Genomic DNA, 23,553 nt, shown 5'->3' with positions numbered 1-23,553 from the left:
GATAAGACCAGCTTTGCCTCTTTAGTCACTGATTTATTTCCCTTTATCTCAGGATCAGTATGGCTTTCAGACACCCTGGGCTCAGAAGAGATCTCTTACATCGACTGGAGGCCCTACCTAGAAAGTATTTCTTCTGAGCGGTTCATGTCTAGGTGGGGGACCACTTGAATAGCCAGAAGGGGAGGAGGGGCAACGAGAGGCTTTGCTGAGGCCAGCAGTTGTGCCCTGTTCCGGTACTGTGTGAGTGCCTTGGGGAAGGACAGATGAGTCCCAGGGACATATGCCAGCTGCGCTGGTGGCTTGAGATCCCACTAGGATAGCAGCTTGTGTCTCTTTTGACTGTGACCCACAGTGAGGCAGGTTCTACCTCACGACTCAGGGCTCAGTGACACATGACACTACAGCAGAAGTTTCATCAAATGTACATCACCCACGTTCTGAGTGACGAATACCGATGTTTCCTCTTCTGTTCCTCAAAAAAGAATAAATGCTGGATAGAAAAAATAAATAAATAAATAAAAGAATAAATGCTGGTCACATCCACCTGTTGATTTTTTTTTCTTTGACACCTATTACCATGTGTAGTTTTGCAAAATGCTTCAAGAGAATGTCCGTTCCATGGGGACAGGATCTTTGCCAATTTTGTTCCTTGTGGAATCCCTGAGGACGGGAAGGGGGCTCGGTCTATAGGAGTGCCCCCCTCAAATGCTTGTCACGAGGAGGAATCTATTGCTCCCCAGATTCCTAGAGCAACTGTAACTGATTCTTCACTTTCTCTGCTTGCAAAGCGCCTGTTCCACAAGGCTGTCTGCTCCCCACCTACTGCAAGACCACTTCTCTTTCTCCTTTTGAGCACCTTTTTTCCCTTTGCAGAATATGCCGAGTTTTTGCACTGCAAGTCCAAAAAGTTTACAGACTTTGATGAAGTTCGACAGGAGATCGAAGCGGAGACCGACAGGGTCACGGGGACCAACAAAGGCATCTCCCCAGTTCCCATCAACCTGCGGGTGTACTCTCCACACGGTAGGCAGCGCGGGCACAAACCTGTCATGGGGGCTCAGGAAAGCTAACAGGTCGGCTTGGCCTCGCTATTCCAAAGAACATGTGCCCCCCATCTTCTTCACACACACACTGTCCTCTTGACCTGTAGCTTCCCACTTTTGGTAGGAACGTGGCACTGAGAAATTGATCTCAGCTCTAAGAAAAACGGCATGCCAGGCAGACTGTTGGAAGCCGTGGGGACCGGGACAAACTGCAGCTGTATGCTTCTCCTTTTGTTTGTTTTAAATTGTGTTCAATTATGGTTGACAGTCCATATTTTATTATTTTTCAATGTGCAGCACAGTGGTTAGGCGTTTATATAACTTATGAAGTGATCCCCTCATAAGTATAGTACCCACCTGACACCGTACATGGTTATTGTTGTTGACTATGATTATTATTGACCAGATTCCCTTTGCTGTACTTTACATCCCTGTGGCTATTTTCTAACTGCCAGTTTTGTGTGGTCCTTTAAAGAGGCAGACAACCACTTGACTCCCAGGTGATGATGGCACATAGTGGCTAGTGAAACCAGCCCAAGGTAGCCAGGATTTCTGTTTCTCAGGAGGATCCAGAAGGACAGATTTCTCTGCAGAATGTCCTGATTTTAAAAGTGCTTCATTTATACAGCAGCCTCTGGCCACATACAGCCTCTGGCCCAGAGCACAGATCGCCAGCTCAGACAGCGCTTGGGGAATATTCCAGCAGACTCTAACTCCTCAGTGTGGGTTCCTTGCGATGAGTTTTAAAATTTGTTTTTGAATAAATGATCCCTACACATGACTCGTATTAAAAAATTACAAAAGAATATGGAGCAAAAACCTACCCTGGCCCCCAATATTACAAATATTTTTCATGTTCTTCAAATGATAATGCATATGTAAGCATTTCTGAATATATACATGTGTTTATTACATATGTAAGCATTTCTGAATATATACATGTGTTTATCATATATGTCTGTTTCACCACGTATATTAAATTGTAGCATTATATAAAAATGATTTATTCCTGCTTTTTGTATGAATGCATCTCGGAGTGTGTTTTTTTAATCAGAGTGTCATCTTTTTGTTTTTAATGGAGTCTTGGTATTGGCTGAATCTTTGTGCTGAATTAATTTAGCCATTCAAAAGGATTCCGGTCTGCAAATGCAGATGTCCTCATTTAAAACCATCACTGAAATAGAGTGGATAGAGGGTGTCTGTAGGATAGGATCCTAGGAGGGAAGTTACTGGATCAAAAGTGGTGATCCAGTTGTTGCTGCAGGAGGAATGCTGAGGCCTGACCCCCTGGCCTTTGGGGAAATGGGCTGAGTGGCTGCAGTGGCTGTGTGTGCCTCCCCTCCCCAGGCTCTGATGACCTTCCCTCTGGTTTCCCTCCCAGTGTTGAACCTGACCCTCATCGACCTCCCAGGCATCACCAAGGTGCCCGTGGGGGACCAGCCCCCAGACATTGAGTACCAGATCAAGGACATGATCCTGCAGTTCATCAGCCGGGAAAGCAGCCTCATCCTTGCCGTCACCCCTGCCAACATGGACCTGGCCAACTCGGACGCCCTCAAGATGGCCAAGGAGGTTGACCCCCAAGGTAACCGTCAAACCTCACAGCAGCAGCAGCAGCTCCCTCTTCCAGGTGCCTCGGAGCATTGCCACTTGTCCAGCATCTTTAATTCCAAGTCATTGGCATTCTCTTCGGCACTTCGCCTCTCTAGGAAAAGGCCATCTGGGACATGGCATTTCCCATGCGGACCCGTGGTGCTGGAGGGCGTCCCCTGGGAGGCCGTTGTGTGGCAGTTGGGCAGTCCTCCTCGGACAAGGTGGTCCCCACTTCGCCTGCACTGAAAGCTAGTTTAGGGAAATGGGAAGAGCCCAGGTGCAAATCCAAATCCCACCTCTAGAAGTTATTTACCCTCCCGAGGCTTGGTCCCCTTTCTCCCCAGATGGGAGCAGCATTCCCCACCTGCAGGGTTGTTGAGAAGACAGAGATGTCTCCATCACTGCTCAGGGCCGGAAGGGGAGATGAAAGAATGACGAGTTAATGAAGCCAGTTGGGGCAACAGAGAGCAGTGGGGACGACTGTGGCATCTCGGGCTCAGGCCATTCGGGTGAAACTTTGTTTTTTTCCTTTATGCAAGAATTTATTAACATTATTTACGGAAATCGTGTAAGTTGTTTTTGTTTGTTTTTTTAAGTTTCAGGTGTACAAAACAATGTAATAGACATTTCACACCTCCCAATTTGTTGCCCCTTTTAACATTGTACTGGGTCAAACTTTTCCAGTGGCTATTTATTCAATAAATCTCAGTTAAGCACCTGCTGTGCCAGGCTCTGTTAGGCCTTGGGAACCCTGCAGGGGACAAAATTGACAGGGTCCCGGCCACTGGGTGCTATTCCAATGGGGAAGACAGAATCCAACAAGGAAATAAGCAAGTAGGATAATTTCTGGTAGAGGACAGTGCTGGAATAAAATAGAACCCTTTGAGAGTGCCTGGGGTGGGAGGGGTCAGGGGTCTGTAAAGATGTGAGGTTTTAGGCAAGACCAGAAGAATAAAAAGAGGCAAAACCCAGGAAAATGGACAGTGGATGCCAAATAGGCTGGGTGTGATTTGAGCCTGGGTGCCCCAGACACAGCAAGGAGGCCTGGGTGGCTGGAGTAGTGAACTGAAGGGAGGGTTGGGGAGGGGAGAGCGGGGCTGTGGCCAGGGCCATGTCCTCGTGGGCCACCGTGGGACCTGGCTGGATTCTGAGAGTGTCGGAGGTTTAAAGGAGTGTGATACAGACTGAAATACATTTTACAAAATGTCCTCCAACTGCCTGATTCCATAGTGGTTTCGAGGGAGTCGGGAACCAGCAAGGAGCTGGGGGAGACGGGGCCTGTGGCTCACGCTCCCCAGTTTCTAGCTCTGAGTCACGTCCAGGGGGTGATCAGTGTTGGGTGGCTGCCGATGACCCTTTCCCTCCCTGGACTGCAAGCTCTTCAAAGTCTAGGGCTGTGTGTTAAGCGTCTTTGTTCTGTGGGGGACCGGCTGTGCTGGCTCCACCACCCCCCCCAAAGTCATCCCAGGCACACTTTCCCAGGAGGGCCCACCCCTGCCGACAGCCTCCCTATCCCCACAGTCTGGTCCTACCAAATGGGGTGTGACTGTGACAGAGACGCTGCAGAGGATTGATCAGGTGGTGAGAAAATCTGATTGAATATCGTTGAGCACCATTTGTGAACTTGATGCTGGCATTCTTCCTTAAAAAAGTGTTTTTCTGCCTTTAAAAGTATTCATAATCGCTTCTCGGCCTTTTGGCTAAGATCAAGTGTAAAAGTATTCATAATTACTACTCAAAAAATGTCACCATTGTAGAATATAGAACCCAGAAAGTGACAGCCCCTCTCCCCCTGCAGAGATACTGGTGACCACACTTGGCAGATATCCTTTCAAAGTTTGTTCTTCCATTTAAACGCACATTTTTAAAATGGGATGATCTTCATTTATTTTTCTGTGATGTGTGCATGCATTCCTATTACCATAGGGACATATATACACAGCCATCCACCAGGCGCCCCATTGTTGCCTTGTTTGTTTTCGACCATTTGGGTTGTTTCAGGTCTCTAATAAACAATGTTCTGGTGACATTGGACATTTCCAATAGAGTTGATACCCACAGATCCCCTCCCCCGTCACATCTCTTTACCTTGCTCTGCCTCTCCCCTCCCCACCAGGCATGAGCTTTGTGCATATGCACACCTGTGGCCTCTGAAGAGGTGATGCCAGCTCCCAACCTCACAGCAGAATGGGAGCAGGCAGGGGCCCCAGGGAGGGCATGCTGTCATCCTCTAATTGCCCAAGTTAGCACCTACCGGAGATCTCCCTGGGCCTCCCTCAATCCCGACAGGTGTCAGGCTTTGCTAGGAGGGCCCTCTGGATTCTGGGTGACCTGGGGAGGAGTGGAATTCAATAGATGGCGTCCAGAGTGGAATTTTGGCCATTCAGGTGAAAGGTTACCCTAGAAACAGTCACCATGGTTTGCACTTTCTGTTGGGACTTTGCACACAGAGAGCACAGCATGGCGCCTCTGACCCGCAAGTGTGATGAGGTTTCCCCTGATGCTGCAGCCGTAAGATGCGGTCACTGATCATACGAATGACGATGACGGTGGCTAGGGTTTATTAATGAAACATTTGCCATGCTTTACTAAAACCTGCCGTGCCAGGTTTATTGTTATGGCTAACCTCCTGAGATTGGTGCTGTTACTGTCTTCATTTGACATGAGGAAAACTGGTGTTCAGGCAGGTGACATTACGGCTTGTGCCAGGTCGCACAGCCTGGAAGTTGGGGGGCTCGGTTGGGCCCATGGTGGCCTGGGGCTCCTTCCTCATGGCGCCCTTGACCTCTGGGCTCTTTCAGGCCTGCGGACCATTGGCGTCATCACCAAGCTCGACCTGATGGACGAGGGCACCGATGCCAGGGACATCTTGGAGAACAAGCTGCTCCCCTTGAGAAGAGGTGTGGCTTGGTGGGGTCTGGGGGCCACGAGGTGGGGCCATAGGGTGGGGCAGTGGGAGGCCACAGGGCCAGGGAAGGGAGACCTGGGGGGCCAAAGGGCCACAGGAGGGCAGGGAAGATAGGTGGGGTTGAGCAGAAGAGCTGGTGCACCCCTGCTTTTTGTGAACAAAATTTGTTTTTCTTGTTCTCGTTATTGAGACCTTGGCAAGTGCTCCCAGATACATTCCCCTGTCACCTGTTTCCCAGCTTTTCTAACTCCTTTTTTTCTGAGTGAACATACATGTCTTTTTGTTCCTGATTGTATACATTCATTTTTCAATTACACAGTTAACACCGCTCATTTGGGGAACATGGGAAAACAAATAAAGTTCATCCTTGAATAACACAGGTTTGAACTGCGTGGGTCCAATTACATATGGATTTTTTCCGTTGACCCACACAGTTCAAATGACCACAGTTCAGTTGACCCATGCGGTCCAAACCCGTGTTCAAGGGTCAACTCTGGTTGGGAACCTGCTCTGCAAAGGGCCAGCTACAGTTTTATGTGGATTGTTGACTGCACTGGAGGTCGGGATCCCTAACTACCGAGTTGTTCAAGGGTCAGCTGTTTATGATTTTTTAGATAGTCACTAGTTACCACTTTGTGGCTCTCCTTCCAAAAAGTTTCCCAGAATTTGTAACTTTTATTAATTTTCATACTTACTACAGTGGTATCGCGGGTTTTTGTTTGTTTATTCTTTTTAATCTCGGTTTTTTTAACGTAATCCGTTCCGGAAGACCGTTCGTGGTCTTCCCCATAGAAAGTAATGCAAAATGGATTAATGCCTTCCAGACCTTTAAAATCAACCCCGAAAACTTCAAATTTAGCATGAATTCTACTATCTATTGATACCATAGACCCATAAAATTTACGGCATTCATAAACCGAAATATTCGTCGACGGAGACATTCGAAAACCGAGGTACCACTGTATTATGAACATTTTTCAACATTCTTGAAAGTAAAGAAGTGCAAGAAGCCCCTATGGACTCAGCCTCAGTGGTTATCAACACACAGCTCATCTTGAATCCCCCGCATGTCCTTACCTTCTGTTGTCATTGTCTTCCTGGGGGATTATAAAGCAAATCCTAGGCATCATATCATTTTACACATAAATACCTAAGTTTCTGTTTGAACAGTTCCCCCTCCCAGGCCCTTTGTTTTTTCTATAACATTCATTTGTGGAAGAAACCAGATCACATCCCACACTCGGGGTTTGGCCAATGGTAGGTCCATGTAAACTGCTAATTAGATCTAGACAGAGGCCTGATTAGGCTCAGTTTCAGGTTCAGATCTTTGGACGGGTCCCCTAAGTATTTTCCTTTCCAAAAAATGAGAATAGCAAACATTTATTTATTAAGTGTCTGGTATTTACCAGGCACTGTTCTAAGCTCTTGATGTGTAAGAGCCCACTTCATTCTGATAACCAACACGATGGCTCTATTCTCATTCCCACTTTATGGATGAAGAAGCTGAGGCAAAGAGAGGCTAAATCTCTTGCTCCAGCTCTCACGGCTAGCAAGTGGCAGAGCTGGTTTTGAACGCCAGCCCTCCAGCACCGTGCTGCTTTGTGACTTGATTTTCCATTTCACATAGCAGAATAGCAGAACATTTTCCCACAACAGGGAATTTTCCCACAACAGGGAATTCAAAGATGAATTCAAAGATGTTGAATTCAAAGATGAATTCAAAGATGAATTCAACATCTTTGATTTCATCAAGATGATTTCAAAAGGTCCTGTGGATTCCCTTATATGGAGGTGTGTTGGCTGTTTCTTACTTATTCCCCATTTGTTGGACACTTAGGTTGGTTCTGGATTTTCACTGTGGCGTAGTGTTGACTGTCCATCTAGGTCTTTGTTTTTTTTTAGGCCATTTCTTCCCTAATTACATTCCTTCCTTTCCCATTCCTGCCCTCTGGGATCAGCTCTCAGCTGTGGGCACCTTCTGGCTCTCGTACCTTGCCAGCACCATTTAGGTCTTATCTTTTGCTCCCGGAGTTTCCCTCTGCAATATCTGGTATAGGCATGGGGGAAACATTCAGACCTTGATTGCCACCTTCCCTCAGCACTGCTGAGACACTAAGTGACATGGGGTGGCTGCAGATCAGGACAGAATGTAGTTAGGGACAAAACCCAAAAACCTGCTTGGTTGCAAGGATCAGAGGCTGAAGAGCAAATTGATGTCAGAGGTTTAGGAAGGAAGGGTCTGTGCTGAAGAGGGAAGCAGATCCCATTTGCCCCCATGCTCCCTCACACACGTCTCAGGCCACCATCTTAGACTCCGAGGGATATTAGTGGGGCTCAGCATTGCTGCCAGATGACATGAACCTCCTCACCTTCCTTCATCCTTACTCACTGTCTCTGCCTCCTCTGCCTTCCTGTTTGTTTCCAGGAAAGTGGCTCTTCCTGTCTCCGTTCACTTATATGCTTCCTCTTGACTTACGACCTCAGGCTCTCTTTCAGCTTTCTCCTTTGTCCTGTGGCTTTCACAATCCCTCCAGCTGGATCCTTTTCTTTCTTTTTTTTTTTTTTAATATTTAGGGCATTCCAATTTTATTTTATCTTTTATTTTATTTTATTGGGGAATATTGAGGACAGTGTGTTTTTCCAGGGCCCATCAGCTCTAAGTCAAGTTGTTGTCCTTCAGTCTAGTTGTAGAGGGCACAGCTCAGCTCCAAGTCCAGTCGCTGTTTTCAATCTTAGTTGTTGGGGGCGCAGCCCACCATCCCATGTGGGAATTGAATTGGCAATCTTGTTGTTGAGAGCTCAGGCTTTAACCAACTGAGCCATCCAGCTGCCCACCAGCAGCTCACCAGCAGCTAGTTGTGTTCAATCTAGTTGTGGAGGGCGCAGCTCACTGGCCCATGTGGGAATTGAACTGACAACCTGTTAAGAGCACGTGCTCTAACCAACTGAGCCATCCGGCCGCCCCGTATCCTTTTCTTGGCTTATGAAAGACTCAGACCCCTGGCACCTTTAGAGGAACCAAAACCCAAGCCAGATGCCTCGCTCTGCCCCAGCTGCTTCCTTCTGCTCACGATGACACAGGTGATTGGAAACTTTGGGCTTCCCATGGATCTAGGTTCAGATCTGGGATCTACTGATCCTTTCTGTGATCCTCTCTGGGCGTGCCTTGGTTCCCCCATCTGTAAAGTGGACATACTGACAAATATGGAGTGGACAAAAAGCAGTCAGGTCTTCACAAGACTCAGCAGGTGCCACTCCCCTTCTTCCCAAGAGAAACGTTGAAAGACCCCCACTGCTGAGAGAACAGGTCTTTTGCCACCTATCCCCAGTCTACTTTTCCAACTTTAATTATATTAATAACAGTGAATAACTGCCTCTGTTTATTGAGCACCTACCAGTAGGCTGACTTCATTATTTCCCATGACACCCATTCGTACACCCGTAGCGCTCGGTGCATCATGCCCACGCCCGGGGGCTCCTGGCGGTTCTGGCATTTTGAACACCAACCATCCTGCTTCCCCTGTCTTTTTTCTCTTCCTTTTTATGTTTTTGTCTATCTATTCTTTGTGTCCAAATAGTACAGATCTTTTCTTCACACTGGCATTTTTAGCCTGAAAAATATAGTTTCTTACATTTGGAAAAAAAATTCCAAAATAATACTGAAGGTTCTCAATTGAGGAGACACTCTCTCAACCCATTTCCCCAAGTCCCATTTCTCATGTACTCATGGTTAGCTGTTAAGATGTTTCATTCAGAGTATTTTAATATAAATACATTTTTAAAACTCACCCATGTTTTTTCCCAATACTTCTGTAGTTTCATATTTTATGTGTAAATCTATGATCCCTCAAGAATCAATTTTGGGAAGCACCCAGTTTTGCCAGCAGCAACCATTGAATAATCCAGCTTCCCTCCTCCAGAGTTGGAAGTGTTAGCTGTTAGCGCCCACCTGCTGCTGGGTGGTTTTGGACTTTCTGTTCCATTCATCTCTCTGGACTTACATACCCCAATGTACCCAATCTTTTGCAGTATAATAGCTTTAGAATAGGTTTTAATGTCTGTCAAAATTAGCTGTCCCCAAATTGTACTTTTTGAGACGTTTTTCTTACCTATCTTTAAAGCTCAGTTTGTGGCTTTCAGCTTCTCCAAAGCTTGTCTCTATCTACCCCCCTCAAACCAGGCTGGATGTGATGTAATCTTCCTGAAGACACTTAACGTTGCTTTTCGATTGCCCGGTATTTGCATTCTCTGTATTTTTTTCTAAGTAATACGTACAGCCTGTGACTGTCAGTGACCTGTAGGATAGAATCCACGTCTTCACCTGCACCTTGCTTGGCCCTGTGTGCCTGGGCTGCAGTGGGCACCTGGGCACTTTGGCCCCCCTGGCAGTGCCTCTACCCTGACCCTCTCTCCCCATAGGCTACATTGGTGTGGTGAACCGCAGCCAGAAGGACATCGAGGGCAAGAAAGACATTCGCGCGGCGCTGGCGGCCGAGAGGAAGTTCTTCCTCTCCCACCCAGCCTACCGGCACATGGCTGACCGCATGGGCACTCCACACCTACAGAAGACTCTGAATCAGGTAGGGCAGTGGTTTTGTACAGTTGTGCATGCTGTACACTGCACAATAGCTATCGTCCACGATGGCACTGGCCTTGGTCTAGAGCAGTTCTTGTTTTAGCAGAATGGGTTCAATCCACTTTTGATTCAGGGCCTAATGAAGAGTAAGTTGGTACCAGTAATGTTATTACCCTTGCTATTATTATTTCTATTTCTATTATTTTAATTATCATTGTAATGATTTAGTCACATATCCAGAAGTTTGCATACAGTTCCTGAGGTTGGTGACCTGGGTTATGAACACCTGGCCTGCACCAAAGCAGAGCAGCTAGTAATAGCAGATAGTTGCTAAGTGGGAAGACTTCAGAGCCTGACCCTCTTGGGTCCAAAAAAAGCCCAGGTCAGCTTCTGACCCAGTAGCCCTGGACCAGGGGCCCACCCTCTCCAAGCCGCCCTCCCTTATCCATCAATCGGGAATCATCACCATCCCCGCCCCCTCAGGCTGGCGTCTGCTAAGTGCTCAGTGCAGACGCTGCGTGAAATGCAGGACGTACCAAACGTCAATAACTCCAGCATTTCACTATTTTTCTCTCGCTATTTGTGTGTGTGTGTATATATAGTCACAGGGTTCCTAAACAAAACCAGTATAAAAAGTGTACAGTGAAGTGCCTCTGTCCAACCCACAGGGCACCACTGTTAGTACTACGCAACTTTTTTTCTGTCCATAAAAGCAAAAAGGACTTTTGCGAATCACACTCTTACCATAAATGATGACACAGTCATGGATGCCGCCCTTGCTTTTTTCTACTCAGCAGTTAGTTTCTCCTGGAGCTCTGTTCCTGCAGGAAGAGCCCTCCTCTGTCTGCTGTGGCTGTGTAGTGTTTCCTAAGCACATGGGCCCCAATCTGTTTAACCAGTCTCACTTTGGAGGCCACTGGGATGGCCTCTCCTCTTCTAGTCAATGAAAGGCAGCCGTTAATAACATCATTTTGCATATGTGCTGATTTACTCAACGTCCCTGATGGGGGTTTATGTAGCCACAGTGTAACAGGCAGTGCTTGTCCTTACGGACTGTCCTGATTTGCCTGTCTGGGGTTGCAAGACATTCCCTCCTTGATACTTGATGGCAGCTTCCTGGATGGTGGCAGGGTCTCAGAGCTACAATCTAAGAGTCATTCCTTCATGTATACCCTGAGGACACAGTGGCAACATGAGAGCAGGACCCTGTCCTCTGGGAAGGCAGATTTCTAATGGGGGAACAGACTTGGAACAAGTCACCAGATAAATGCTTGATCAAGTGTTCGGTAGTGATGGGTGCCAGGAAGAGAGCGGGCTCCAGCTTAGGGGAGCAAAGAGGGAAGGAAGTGTCCAGTAGGAGGGGCCCTCCAGGAAAGGAAGCACGTCTGCCTGGGCAGCGGCGTGGAGGAATGGGACGGGAAGTAAAACTCCCTGGAAGTAAAATCCCCTGCAGGTCGCTGCAGCCTCCTCTGAGGGCCTGCAGCCCCGCTGGCCTCCTGGGGGCCTGGCTCCATATCAGGTGCTTCCTGGAGCAGTTGTCCTTCCACCCCTCCGTTTCCCCAGGAGTTACTTGGAGTTGCTGTAATGCTCTAGGTTGCTGTTGGAAACCACAGTGGTCTGCAGAGCATGTAGCATGGCTCCTGACCTTTAGAGACCTTCCGCTCCCACAGGAGGGGGGGGGGCGGGGCGGGGCGGGGGGCCTGCTTAGGCCACTGGTCACTAGCCCGGATTCATACCACAGAGTATGATGCTCCTTCAGCCCTATGTCTAGCTTGATGGACACTTTGTAACTTCTTTACTGTTGTAGGTCAGATGGCAACAAAATGCAGGTTTTAGCTTTTGGGGTATTAGCTGATTTTGTGGCTTTTGTTTTGCCCTTCCTTCCCTTCTCCCTTTCCCTGCCCTCCTCTTTCCTTTTCTTTTCCCTCTCTTTCCCTCCCCCACCTCCATACTAGTTAAAAAAGAAAAAAGTGAATGCATATGGCCCAAATTTAGTGAATGTTCCACTTCCTCCCATCCCATGATGGGTCCCTTCCCCAGAGGTGCGAGTGGCATCATTTCCTGGACTTCCTTCTAGAGACACTCGGGGCCTGGAGGGCCAAAGTATCTGTATCGCCCTTCCCTCCTTCCCGCCTTTCTTTCCTACCTGGGCAGTAAGGTGTTTACCCACTATTCTGTACCTGGCTTTTTCTCTAAGGACACCTCTTGAGATTCATTTTGCCCTGGCCTTTTTTGCAGTGCTGTCTCCTTTTAAAATATGTGACTAATAAAACCACATGATGCAAAAGCAGAGCAGTGGAAGGAAGGGGGCTGCGGTGAAAGGTCTCCTTCCTGGCCCCCTGCTCTGTTCTGCCCTTTCCTTCTGCATTTGTTTCCTGTGAAGCTTCCCTCTCTCTATTTCTGCAAATGAAAACATGTTCTTACTCTGTTTCACAGAGGGAGCACTTCATGCATCCATTCTGTATCTTTTTTGGGGAGTCGTGTCCAACTTAGTTTGTCAGGCCCATCCCCATGCCTGCACACCCACCTGGTGTCCTGCAGTCAGCGTGGACGGTCGCCTGTCAGTCGGTCCTTCAGTCCGTGGTCCTGCGGTGGCCTCCTGGGCTTTTCACTGAGCGGCGCTGGTGGGTGGCTGTTCTGGGTCAGCACACGCCGTTCTGCCCAGTCGTTGCACACGGTTGCGTGTCTTCCATGGCGTGAGCACCCTAGCTGGTCGGTGCTACAGAGGCCCTGCGGGCTGTTTGCAGTGTGTCACTGCTGTGGACGGCCTTGTGCCGCCTCTCCCTGCCCCATGGCACAAGTGTGACTCCAGCTGGATGTTCTCTCGAGTCTCCAGCTTTCTCTTGAGGCTGTGAGCAGGGTGCTGGGCTCAGAGGCCATTGTGGCATGGCCCTCGGTGGGCAGAGCGGGCCTGCCCCTTCCTCATGACTACACTGACCTCTGACCTCTGGCCTCTCTCCTACAGCAACTGACAAACCACATCCGGGAGTCCCTGCCGACCTTGCGCAGCAAGCTGCAGAGCCAGTTGCTATCTCTGGAGAAGGAGGTGGAGGAGTACAAGAACTTCCGGCCCGACGACCCCACACGCAAAACCAAAGCCCTGCTGCAGTATGTATCCTGCAATCCCCCAGCCTGGCTCACTGGGACCTCCACCCAGCCACAGGGTCCTGGGTCGGGCTGGGCACCGATCCTCATTTATCCATCCGTTCACTCAACAAACATTTCCCAAGGGCCTCCTGTGTGTCAGGCCCTGTCCTGAGCACTGCGGTCCCTGCAGTAAACAGGGCAGATGCCCACCCCTGCCCTATGTGCTCACAGAGGGGAGAGGGAGGGATGAGACAGAAAATAAGTAAATCAGAAAATGGACAGTATGTGAAATGGCAAAATATTAAAGTGGGGAAGGGGCCAGAGAGTGCCAGGGTGGGCAAATAGAGAGGTCAAGAAGAGCTCTCTGACAGTGAGAGTCAGGCAAAGAGGTGAGGGAAGAAGCTATGTAGAGTCCTGGGGCACGGGGCTTGGCCAGTGCAAAGGCCCTGAGGCAGGACTGTGCCCGGCAATGTTGGAGGAGGGCCATGGGGCTGGCACACAGTGAATAAGGAAGGGTTGGGAAGAGGTAGGGAGCGGGGGTGTTCAGGGCCAAGTGTGCAGGGCCTTGTGGGCCATGGGGTGGACTTGGGCTCTTGCTCTGAGTGAGGTGGGAGCCATGGAGGCTTCTGAGGAGAGGATGGGCATGGGCTGGCTCAGGTGCTCACATGTGCCCTCTGGCTGCTGCCAGGAGGACATGCGGGGGGGGGGGGCGGGAGTGGGGGCTGGAGCCGGACCCTGTGTCAGCTGCTGCTGCTTGGTCTCGGAATCCACAGCCTGACTCTCAGTCCAGATCAGAGTCATGGGGGACCCACTGCAGCTGTGTAGCTGTGAGGCTGGGGAGTGGGTGTGCCTCTTGGGGCCCCTCCTGCTCCTGGACTCCTGGTTTTTGCCCTGCCGGGGACCCTGAGTGCTGGAAGGGCTTGGCTATAGTGGGTTCCAGAAAGTCCCTGGCAGCTCATATGGCAGATGGTTCCATGCATGAGATTCCTCCCACAGACACACCAGAGGGACACTGTCCCCTGTGACCATGGTAGGCTTGACATTCCCCTACCCTCTCGGCCACATGGCAGTGCATGGTGGTAGGATTAGGGTGAGAATGCTTTTAAGCCCAGATAACCTCAACTGCATTCTGCAAAGCTTTCTACAGAGCGAACCATGGTCTTGTGCAGATTTTAAGAGGAGATTTAGAGGCCACATACTGCAAAAGCCATGGCCTGGGAGTAAGCCTGGGCCTGCTGGGCAACCACTGGCAGGTGACCATGTCTCTCTGAGCCTTACTTTCCTTGCCACTAAAATGACAGCAGTGGCTGTTATCTCGTGGCCATTGCGGGATCTTGTGGAAATACTGCTCAATGCTGTCCGAGAAGCCTGGTAGGACTGGGCCAGGGGATGCTTTCCAGACAGTCCACATCCTCCGGGGCCTAGCACATTAATTGTCCTTTTCCACCAGGGCCCTGCAGGTAGTTTTGACATCACAATGGAAGTGCTCTATTGTCACTCTGCAGCCTCCGGGAGGGCTGGGCCTTTCTTCCTTAGCATCTTATCCGTGGGTCCTGGCTCCTGCAGGCCACACAGACAGGCGGAGACCCTGTTTCTTCCTTTTCCACTGGTGGTTGTCCCTTTGAATGGCTTGTTGCATAACTTTCTCCTCAGCCTTTACTATAAAAGAGATGCAGAGGCTGAAAACTCCCTGCTCTGCACCCTGGTTCCGTCTTCAGGTTGTTGCCTTACAACAGAATAAGCACAAATGACAGAAGCATCACTGAGAACCTTCCATTTCTTCTGGCCCCCTGGCCCATCCCGTAGGTTATTTTTGTGATCCAACGCCTCTCAGGGACATTTGGGTATTTTTTGCTTCAACAGATGCTTCTCATATTCATCGTTGAGCGCACATGGGAGGATTTCTGCAGGGCAGACTCCTAAGAGGGGTCGCTGGGTCGAGCAGCACTTAAGTTTGAATCTGTGTCACTTACACCGTCTGCAGGAAGGTGTTACTGATACCCATGTCTGCAGGCATGTGCAGTATGTGGCCCACAGGAAGCCAGTGACAGAAAAGCTGACCGTTTTTACTTTTGTCACCAACGTTATGATAGATTGTCCTGTATTTGGCTTCATCCCCCCCCCAGCACAGCTTGGTCATCACTCCGTGTCAGGGAATGAAGTTGTACAACCTCTTTCTTTACCTACCAGCTGTGACTAGAATGCAGATCATTTAAAAGACCCCGGCAGGTTCTTTCCCCAGTCAGAGGGGATGGCAGCATCTCTCAGGCTTACTCTCCTTCCTCAACTTTTCTGCTTTGCACATGGATCTCTCTCCTCTAGAACTAGAAACAGAAATGCTTGTTTCCTAGACGTGCAACTATGGCTATACACTCAGGACCACTCGTCTCTGGTGACTGCTGGTCATCTGTCAATCTCCCCTGCCCTGGACAATTGCTGTATTCCTTCGCTATGGCTGCTGTGATAAAACACCACGAACTGGGTGGCTTAAACAATAGAAATTTATTGTTTTGCAGTTCTGGACACCAAAAGTCTGAGATCAAGGTGTCAACAGGGTTGGTTCCTTCTGGAGGCTTCCGGTGGTTTGCTGACAGTCTTCGGTGTTCCCAGTCTCTGCCTTCAGCTTCACATGGCTTCTCCCTGGGTGCATCCAAATTTCCCTTTTTTCTAAAGACACCAGTCACCTTGGCTTAGGGTCACACTCTAATATGACCTCATCTTAATGAATTACATTAGCAACGACTCTGTTTCCAAATAAAGTCACATTCAGAGGTCCTGGAGGTTAGGACATCAACATGAGCTCGGGGGACACAGTTTAACCAGTGACAGATGGTAAGGGTGCTCTGTGAGCGTGGCTTGTACTCTAGGGCCCCTGGGAGACTGGCGCTCATAGCGCTGGGTCTGGCCACCCCAGCAGTACACTGACATCTCCTGGATTTGCTCGTAAGAGCTAGATTTCTCTCTGCTAGAGCACTGGGGGCTCCATGCTGCAGGCCCCGTGGGGGCTGGTCCCCATTGAAGCAGCTCCCCTTCGGAGAAACCCCGCACAATACAGGCATACCTTGTTTTATTGAGTTTTGCTGATACTGAGTTCTTTACAAATTGGAGATTTGTGGCAACCCTCCATCATGAAAGTCTATCAGCACTTTTGCAGCAGGTTCAGATGATGGTTAGCGTTTCTTAGCAATGAAGTATTTTTTAATTAAGGCATCTACATTGTTTTTTTAGATATAATGCTATTGGACACTTAATAGATTGCAGTATAATGTAAAGGTCAAACTTGCCATGGGAAACCAAAAAATTCGTTGACTCGCTTTGTGGCGGTGCTCTGGAACGGAACCTGCAGTATCTCCGAGGTGTGCTGTACTTGAGTAGATCAAGAATTGGAAAGACAGAAGTAAGGAAATGATTAAGGCAGACAGTGCAAGGGACTTGTGGGGAGTGATTAGAAAGAAGTGCTAAGCAAAACCAAGACGCTACTAAAGACCTTAGTTCTTCTCTGCTGCTCACATTATCACAGTGCTCCTCGGCGACGCTTTTTACGATCTGGATTCTAAGGGGCCACACGTGGTATTAGCACATTTTGTCAATTATAGGAGCACTTTTTAAAAATAAAAATTTCACTTCTCTGAATTTGGAAGTTTTAGGTGAATTACCATCAATAGACAGCATTTTTTTCTCTTTTTGTGGGTGCATAGACTGATGGTACAGTTTAGGATCGATGACTTCTTGGAGTAGATGAAATCTAGAAGCTCCTTGACTCCTCACAGTGACCCTGGGTGGAGGTGCTGTAACAATCCACCTACTTTGCAGATGAAGAAATTAAAGCTCAGAGGACAGAGCCACCCATCCAAGGCCTCACAGCCCATGGTGGTGGTGTACCACCCCACACAGGTTGGGGATGGTGGGAACCAGCGGAAGCCCCCCGAGTTGTGTGGAGGGGCCATCGTCCTGTTGGATCAGGCCAAGCCTCAGGGTAGAGATGACCCTTGTACCTCTTGTCATCTGCAAAGTGGGAGTAGTAACCACCCCCTTTGATTCAATGAACGAATAATCATAGCAGGAGTACAGAGTAGGCCTGGTGTATAGCGAATGCTTGCCACCTACAGCCCCTGAATTTTGTTTCTTTGTTTTCACCTGTGTGTACATTTTGCTGCTAAAAAGTGAAAAGATGTAAATTAGCTTGATGAGGGACATAACGCTGGAGCTGCGTCCAAACCTCCGCTTTGACATTCAGCTTTTCTTTTTCCTTGTAGGATGGTCCAGCAGTTTGGGGTGGACTTTGAAAAGAGGATCGAGGGCTCTGGAGACCAAGTGGACACACTGGAGCTCTCTGGCGGTGCCCGCATCAATCGCATCTTTCACGAGCGGTTTCCTTTTGAGCTGGTGAAGGTAGCGTGGCTGGGCCCTCCTGTCTCTGCCAGGCACCCTTCTGCTCAGTCTCGAGCCCAGCCTCGTCCCAGGGCTTGAGGTCTTGAGCTCCTGCCTCCAGGCCGGAGCCCGCTGAGAGCAGAGTGGCCTGGGGGAGGCGTCCCCTTCGGGCTTCCTTCCCTGAGCAGGCAGTTTACAGATTCCTGGCAGAGCTATACAAAATGTTCCATTTTTTTCCCTCTGACAAAAACCAGTATGTGTTCTTTGCAAAATACATAGAAAATAGAGGTAATTTCATATGAGAAAATGTCCCCACCATGTTGAAGAAAGAGAATACAAAAAGGCAAGTTATGGAGCCAGCATGTGCAATGGATAATACGTATAATATCCTTCCATATGAAATCGCACATGTATGTCCGGATGTGTGTCTTTGCATACCTCTGCAAGGATGTTCTTAATACTTCTTGATGCTGGGATTTGAGATTTATTTTTTTAATTTTGCTTGAAGTTTTACTTTTTATGGAGCCCACGTAATCGTTTTGATAAAAACCACCAGTAAAATTCTTTTCAACTAAAGATCAATGCTAAAAGCAAAAAAACTCTTATAATCTTAATACCCACAGACAACTATTAGCACCTGGATGTGTATCCTTTCAGAATTTTTATGCAAATGAGGAAGCCCCCTGCATACACAAGCACGGCACATATATTCACTCATCCGTACTTGTGTGCACATATGCAGAGGGTGTCAAAAAAATGTATACACGTTTTAAGAAAGGAAAAAACTGATTAAAATTAGACTGATGATAACCACTTTGAGCACCTCTTGTAATTGCAGAAGTCAAACGTGACTTGTATTCATCTTTTGTTATCGGTATACAGTTTTTTCCTTTCTTAAAAGGTACATACATTTTTTTGGCACCCTCTGTATATTTTTAAAAATTATGTGTCTCTGCCCCTGCTGTTTTCGTGTGGTGGCCATCTTTTGAAACTAGTTATAAACATTTCATGCATTGTCAGTGACAAAACAATATTTTATTTTGTTGATGTCTTATTATGCATTTAACCAGTTTACCATTTTTGGATGTTTAGGCTGTTTTCATATTTTTCAGCAGTTATGAATAGTTCTATGAATGGAACTAATTATTAATTCCTCAAGATAAGTTTCTAGTGCATTAAAAACTACCAAGTGACAATATAGATATATTTTAGGAAGTTCTTGATTTGTACTGCAAGTAGTTCATAAAGTTTATATGAATTTATGTTTCCTCTAAAAGAACAAGAGTGTTAGTTTCACAGAATTGTTGCTGATACTGAGTTTTTAACACGTTGCGTATGGCAGGGTTTAAATCCTTTGTGAAGATTCTCGTGATCTGTACGCAATGTGTTAATATTTTTAGAAATGTTGACCAGTTTAATATTCTGTCACGTGAATGCAGATGCACACGGGAGGTAACATTCCCTGAACACACACCTATTGGGATTACCTGTACGTCCTTGCATACGTTTGCTTTCTCTGTTCTCAGATGGAGTTCGATGAGAAGGACTTACGACGGGAGATCAGCTACGCCATTAAGAACATTCACGGAGTCAGGCAAGTTCCACAGGGAGTGTCGCCACTGTTCCCTTCACCTCCGCGGTGCCACCCTCCAGCCAGTTGGTCCCCCGAAACCTCTGGGTGCCCTGACTGTGAGGCCTTGATAGGGTTCCTGGGTGGTTCTCAGTAGCTGTAAGTCTGTCCTTGTGTGTCTCCTGGTGTACTCGAAGGCGGGTGTGCTCGGTCCTTGTGAGTCTGTCATGGGCCACAGGACTGCCTGCTGCCCTTGGATTAAACATTGGTTAAGCCCCCCAGTCGGTTGGCATGAGCCCTAGTTACCATGGTCAGCCAAGGAGGTTCACTTCATATTTGTCCTGGGAGTTGAGGGTGGGGAGCCAGACTTGAATCCTGATGACAGGAACCCAGCATCTGTCCCCTGTGAGCCTCCTGGGTCCCCTCGTGTTCCTACAACAGCCGTCACTTCAGTCGTCCACTCCCACATCTCCACGGGGTCCTCAGCTTACCCTGGGGGTTTTCAGGTAGTGGATACAGGCGTCTGACTTGCCATGACCTTGGTTCTTTCTTGGGAACCTGCCCCGTGCTTGTGAAATTGCTGACCGTGCTTTGTTTCTCTCTGACTTATCTCCCTTGCCCCCGGGTTCGGATGGTTTTAGGACTGGGCTCTTCACCCCGGACCTGGCATTCGAGGCCATTGTGAAAAAGCAGGTCGTCAAGCTGAAAGAGCCCTGTCTGAAATGTGTCGACCTGGTTATCCAGGAGCTAATCAATACAGTTAGGCAGTGTACCAGTAAGGTATCGGCCCCTTGGCAGGGGACTCCTGGCCGTGTGGAAACTGGGGTTCGGGGCTTTGGTATCAGACTCCCAGTGCTGCTCCAGCCTGTGTCCCATAGTGCCTTTATCCCCCATATTGCCTCGGTTTCTAAGAACAGGGCCTCTTTCCAGAGGCTGGGGTGGATGCAACTTGTGGGGTGGTGGTGCCAGACCTCCAGAACTGGCCATATTGGTGGGTAGGGCTCCCTGGGACCCTGATACCAAGCCAAGCATGTGTCTGATGGAATTGGGGGTGTCGTTGGGCTATTGCTTTGCTGCCTTCTGGGAAGCAGAGAGGGACCCCGCGTCAGCTGCTGGAGGCCAAGCTCCCTGAACCTCCTTGGTGGTCACCCGTTCTTGACAGATGCCTAGAGCGCTCAGGCTGCCCTGGTGCCAGCCACTTCTCTGTCCCTAGTTACCAAGCAAGGCCCAAAGACCAACAGCATAATAAGTTCTCGGGTCCCAAAGTGGGCTTGGCTCCTGACTGCCTCTGCCATTCTCCTTGCTCTCCCTAGGAGCAGTGCTGTCCCCCAGGCAGCCCGTCGTCAGATCCACTAGGTCACAAGCGCCTGTGTTCACAGGCCACGGCCTCCACCCGGCAGGATGTGCTGGGATCCCCCGAGGGCTTGGTTCCCAGGGCAGCATGCTTTGGCCAAGCAGCTGAAGCTCTTCCCCGTGGGCGGTTTATGCTTGCACGTCCACGATGGCTCTGGGTCGGCCTCCCAGGCAGGGGATTTCTGCTTGAGCCTTCTGTTCTCAGTCTGGAAAAGCCCACATTTGCTTCTTAAGCTTCTTCGATTGGAAAAGGGAGGGGAAAGAAACGCAGATGGGTTGGAGATTATCATCCTGCAGCCTGTTGTCGCAGATACGAAAACTTAAGGCATCCGCATGCCCTTATCCGTCTGTATGATGATACCGATAAAGCACTTCTATAATTAAACCCCAGACCAAGCCCACCCCTCGGACCCAGGACGCCTCTTTGATCCGAAGCAGCTTCCGGGGCAAATGCGGGCACAGGCTCCTTCATGCATGTCACTAACCAGCTGACTCTCGTTTCTCTCTCTCTCTGTCTCCCGTCCCGGGTGTGTGGCCTGCACTGTCCCTGGGTGTCTTTCTACTTGGTCCCACCTTCCGCATGACCCAGGACGGGGCTCTTCACCCCCGACATGGCCTTTGAAGCCATTGTGAAAAAACAGATTGTAAAACTCAAAGAGCCGAGTTTGAAGTGTGTTGATCTCGTGGTCTCAGAACTGGCCACGGTCATTAAAAAGTGTGCCGAGAAGGTAACAGAAGGTTTTGTTATTATCACCTATGCATTTGTCTCCCATCTTCTCCCTTTGTTGTTAGTCTTAACCTACGCATCTGGGAGACTCTGCCTTGGCAGGAACCCCCTTCTGTGGGCCCCTTGTCATTTAGTGACATCTCAACTTTGCATCGGCAGACAAAAGGGGGGACATATTGCACGTGTGCCCACCTTTGCAGATTGGGCTACTAAAGGGGCTGGGAGGACTTCGGTGTTGCCAAATGCGATTACTAAGTAGGCGGTGGGGATGAGAGTCAGTGCCCGGTCCTGGAACCCTTAAGGAAAGGGGGTTTCTGAACTATCACCAAAGCAGTGAAACATTGCAATGTGCAGACCTGTGTTCTTATGTCATGGGACATTTAATAGGTTTTCCATGAGTTTTTGACTGTTCACTCAATTTTCCCCAACTTGGGGACTTAACCCAAACTGTGGAAGGTGGGCTCCCCATGTGTTTGGTTTGGTTACTGCTGTAAAGGCTGAGGCTCTGGGGGTGTTGGAGGAGTGGATTCCAAAGGTGAGATGATGGGGAACAGTTTTCCACAAGGGGGTCCCTCCGAGGTAGATGGCCCAGATGCTGACCCACCATCCTAGAACAAGCACTACACACTCACAAGCTCGGTGAGAGCGCTCGCCCCAGTGACCTGGCGGCTTTAATTACACTCAGTGCCCTTGCTCTTACCCAGTGCGGGGCGGGAGGGGGTGGCTGTCACCCACTTTTTCTGCCACTTTCCACCTCCAAATTACATTCCCGAAAAGCCTCTCTGCTTATGCGTGTTCACCCTGTCGTTCTTTCTGGCCCACTGTCTCCCCACTGTCCCCCTGTCTCCCAGCTAGAGCAGCTATGAGACAGGAGTGGGGTGGGGACTCAGTGGGCCCACCCCATGTCACCCACCTTCCCCTGTGTTTCTGGTGTGGTTCATGTTTCTCCCCATTCCATGAGGACCTAGCCAACGCTGCCACTCTGCTTTCCCCCCAGCTCAGCTCCTACCCCCGATTGAGAGAGGAGACAGAGCGAATTGTCACCACTTACATCCGGGAACGGGAGGGGAGAACCAAGGATCAGGTATTGGTTTTTTGTCTTAATTTTCAGGTATAATTTACTTGCAGTAAATCTTGAGTGTACAGTTCTTTGAGTTTTGACCAATGCATACAGTAACCCCACCTCAATCAAGATATAAAATGGTTCTATCACCACCACCCCGCTAAAATTCTCATCCTTTACGCCTTTGTTGGCAACCCCTCCCGTCACCTCAGGCCGTGGCAACCACTTGGCTGCCCCTATCCCTGTGGTTTTGACTTTTCCAGAATGTTCTGTGAATGGTTTCCTGCGATATGTAGCCTTTTCATTCTGACTTCCTTCTCGCAGCATGCTGTATGTATTCAGGATTCATCCCTGTTTATGGTTTATCAAAGTTTGTTGCTTCTGATCGTTGAATGTGTGGACCACAGCTTGTTTATCTATTTGCCTGCCAGAGGCGTTTTAGTTTTCTTGTGAAGACCATCTAACCACACACAAAGGTAGAGAGTCGGACTCCTCCACGTAGTCAAGCGTGAGTCTCACATGTCCCCTGCTGAATGCACCCAGGGCCTTCATTCTGTTTGCACACGGCCCAACACCTGTTCTGAGTCACTTTCCCGAACCCAGTGGTCTCTTGGCAGCCGTTTGTTCAAACTAGAACCGAAACAAGCTGACGTGTAGTATTTGGTTGTGATATCACCTTGTTTAGAATGGTTCCTTTTCCCTTGACATTGATGGAAAAGAAACCCGCTCATTTGTCCCACAGAGGATTCCCCTAGCCATCTTGTGCCCTGTTCCTTCGTAGCTTCTGTAGATTGGAAGCTGTATCAAAAAAGCTTGAGAGATTCCAATTTGTTTTGTTGGCATTGTTGGCAAGGGTCCTGCTGTCCCTTCTATACACACCACAGCCCCTCGTTGCCTCACTGTCAACACTGCCAGGCTCGATCCATGGGCTCCAGGGTGACAGGATTCAGGTTTTATAAAACCAGCGACAGTGGATCCTACGGACAGAGCACCCCAGTATTTTCCTGCAGCCCCACAAAGTCTGACTAGTGCCCGGCCCGTTCTATGCTCGAGGGCTCGGAGGCACAGTGAGGTGACAGGAATGGACATTGTATGGTTTGTTTAAGGGCCTGCCCCTTATCTGAGATGACATCCGACTGGCTTACGTGTACCTGTGTGTATGTGCGTGTGTTTCATTTTAATGTTCTTCACTGACCACATTATCTTTGCTGTCTAAATGCGGCACTTAGGAAATGCTAAGTGCTAGCTAATACTTTACATAC

At 48.9% G+C, this 23,553-nt stretch overlaps 1 protein-coding gene across 21 annotated transcripts in view; it reads left to right on the top strand.

Moving 5' to 3' along the window:
* Positions 1 to 23,553, top strand: part of DNM2 (dynamin 2) — a 79,775-nt gene that overhangs the window by 33,239 nt on the left and 22,983 nt on the right. For 15 of the 21 annotated variants that reach the window (XM_074338180.1, XM_019744863.2, XM_019744854.2 and 12 more), the window contains 9 exons: positions 874 to 1,023; positions 2,425 to 2,628; positions 5,438 to 5,536; positions 9,964 to 10,124; positions 13,086 to 13,228; positions 17,464 to 17,599; positions 19,105 to 19,172; positions 19,790 to 19,928; positions 22,226 to 22,312. In XM_074338180.1, the coding sequence (XP_074194281.1) occupies positions 874 to 1,023; positions 2,425 to 2,628; positions 5,438 to 5,536; positions 9,964 to 10,124; positions 13,086 to 13,228; positions 17,464 to 17,599; positions 19,105 to 19,172; positions 19,790 to 19,928; positions 22,226 to 22,312 (1,187 nt within the window). Of the gene's footprint in view, positions 1 to 873; positions 1,024 to 2,424; positions 2,629 to 5,437; positions 5,537 to 9,963; positions 10,125 to 13,085; positions 13,229 to 17,463; positions 17,600 to 19,104; positions 19,173 to 19,789; positions 19,929 to 21,090; positions 21,230 to 22,225; positions 22,313 to 23,553 lie in introns of all 21 variants that reach the window. The other 6 variants (XM_019744861.2, XM_019744859.2, XM_019744856.2 and 3 more) reach the window with 1 other exon arrangement.

Source organism: Rhinolophus sinicus, linkage group LG07 (assembly GCF_036562045.2).
Source record: "Rhinolophus sinicus isolate RSC01 linkage group LG07, ASM3656204v1, whole genome shotgun sequence".
NCBI lineage: Eukaryota > Metazoa > Chordata > Mammalia > Chiroptera > Rhinolophidae > Rhinolophus > Rhinolophus sinicus.
The sequence above is the reverse complement of the archived record's forward strand: the minus strand, read 5'-3'. Positions and strand labels throughout refer to the sequence as shown.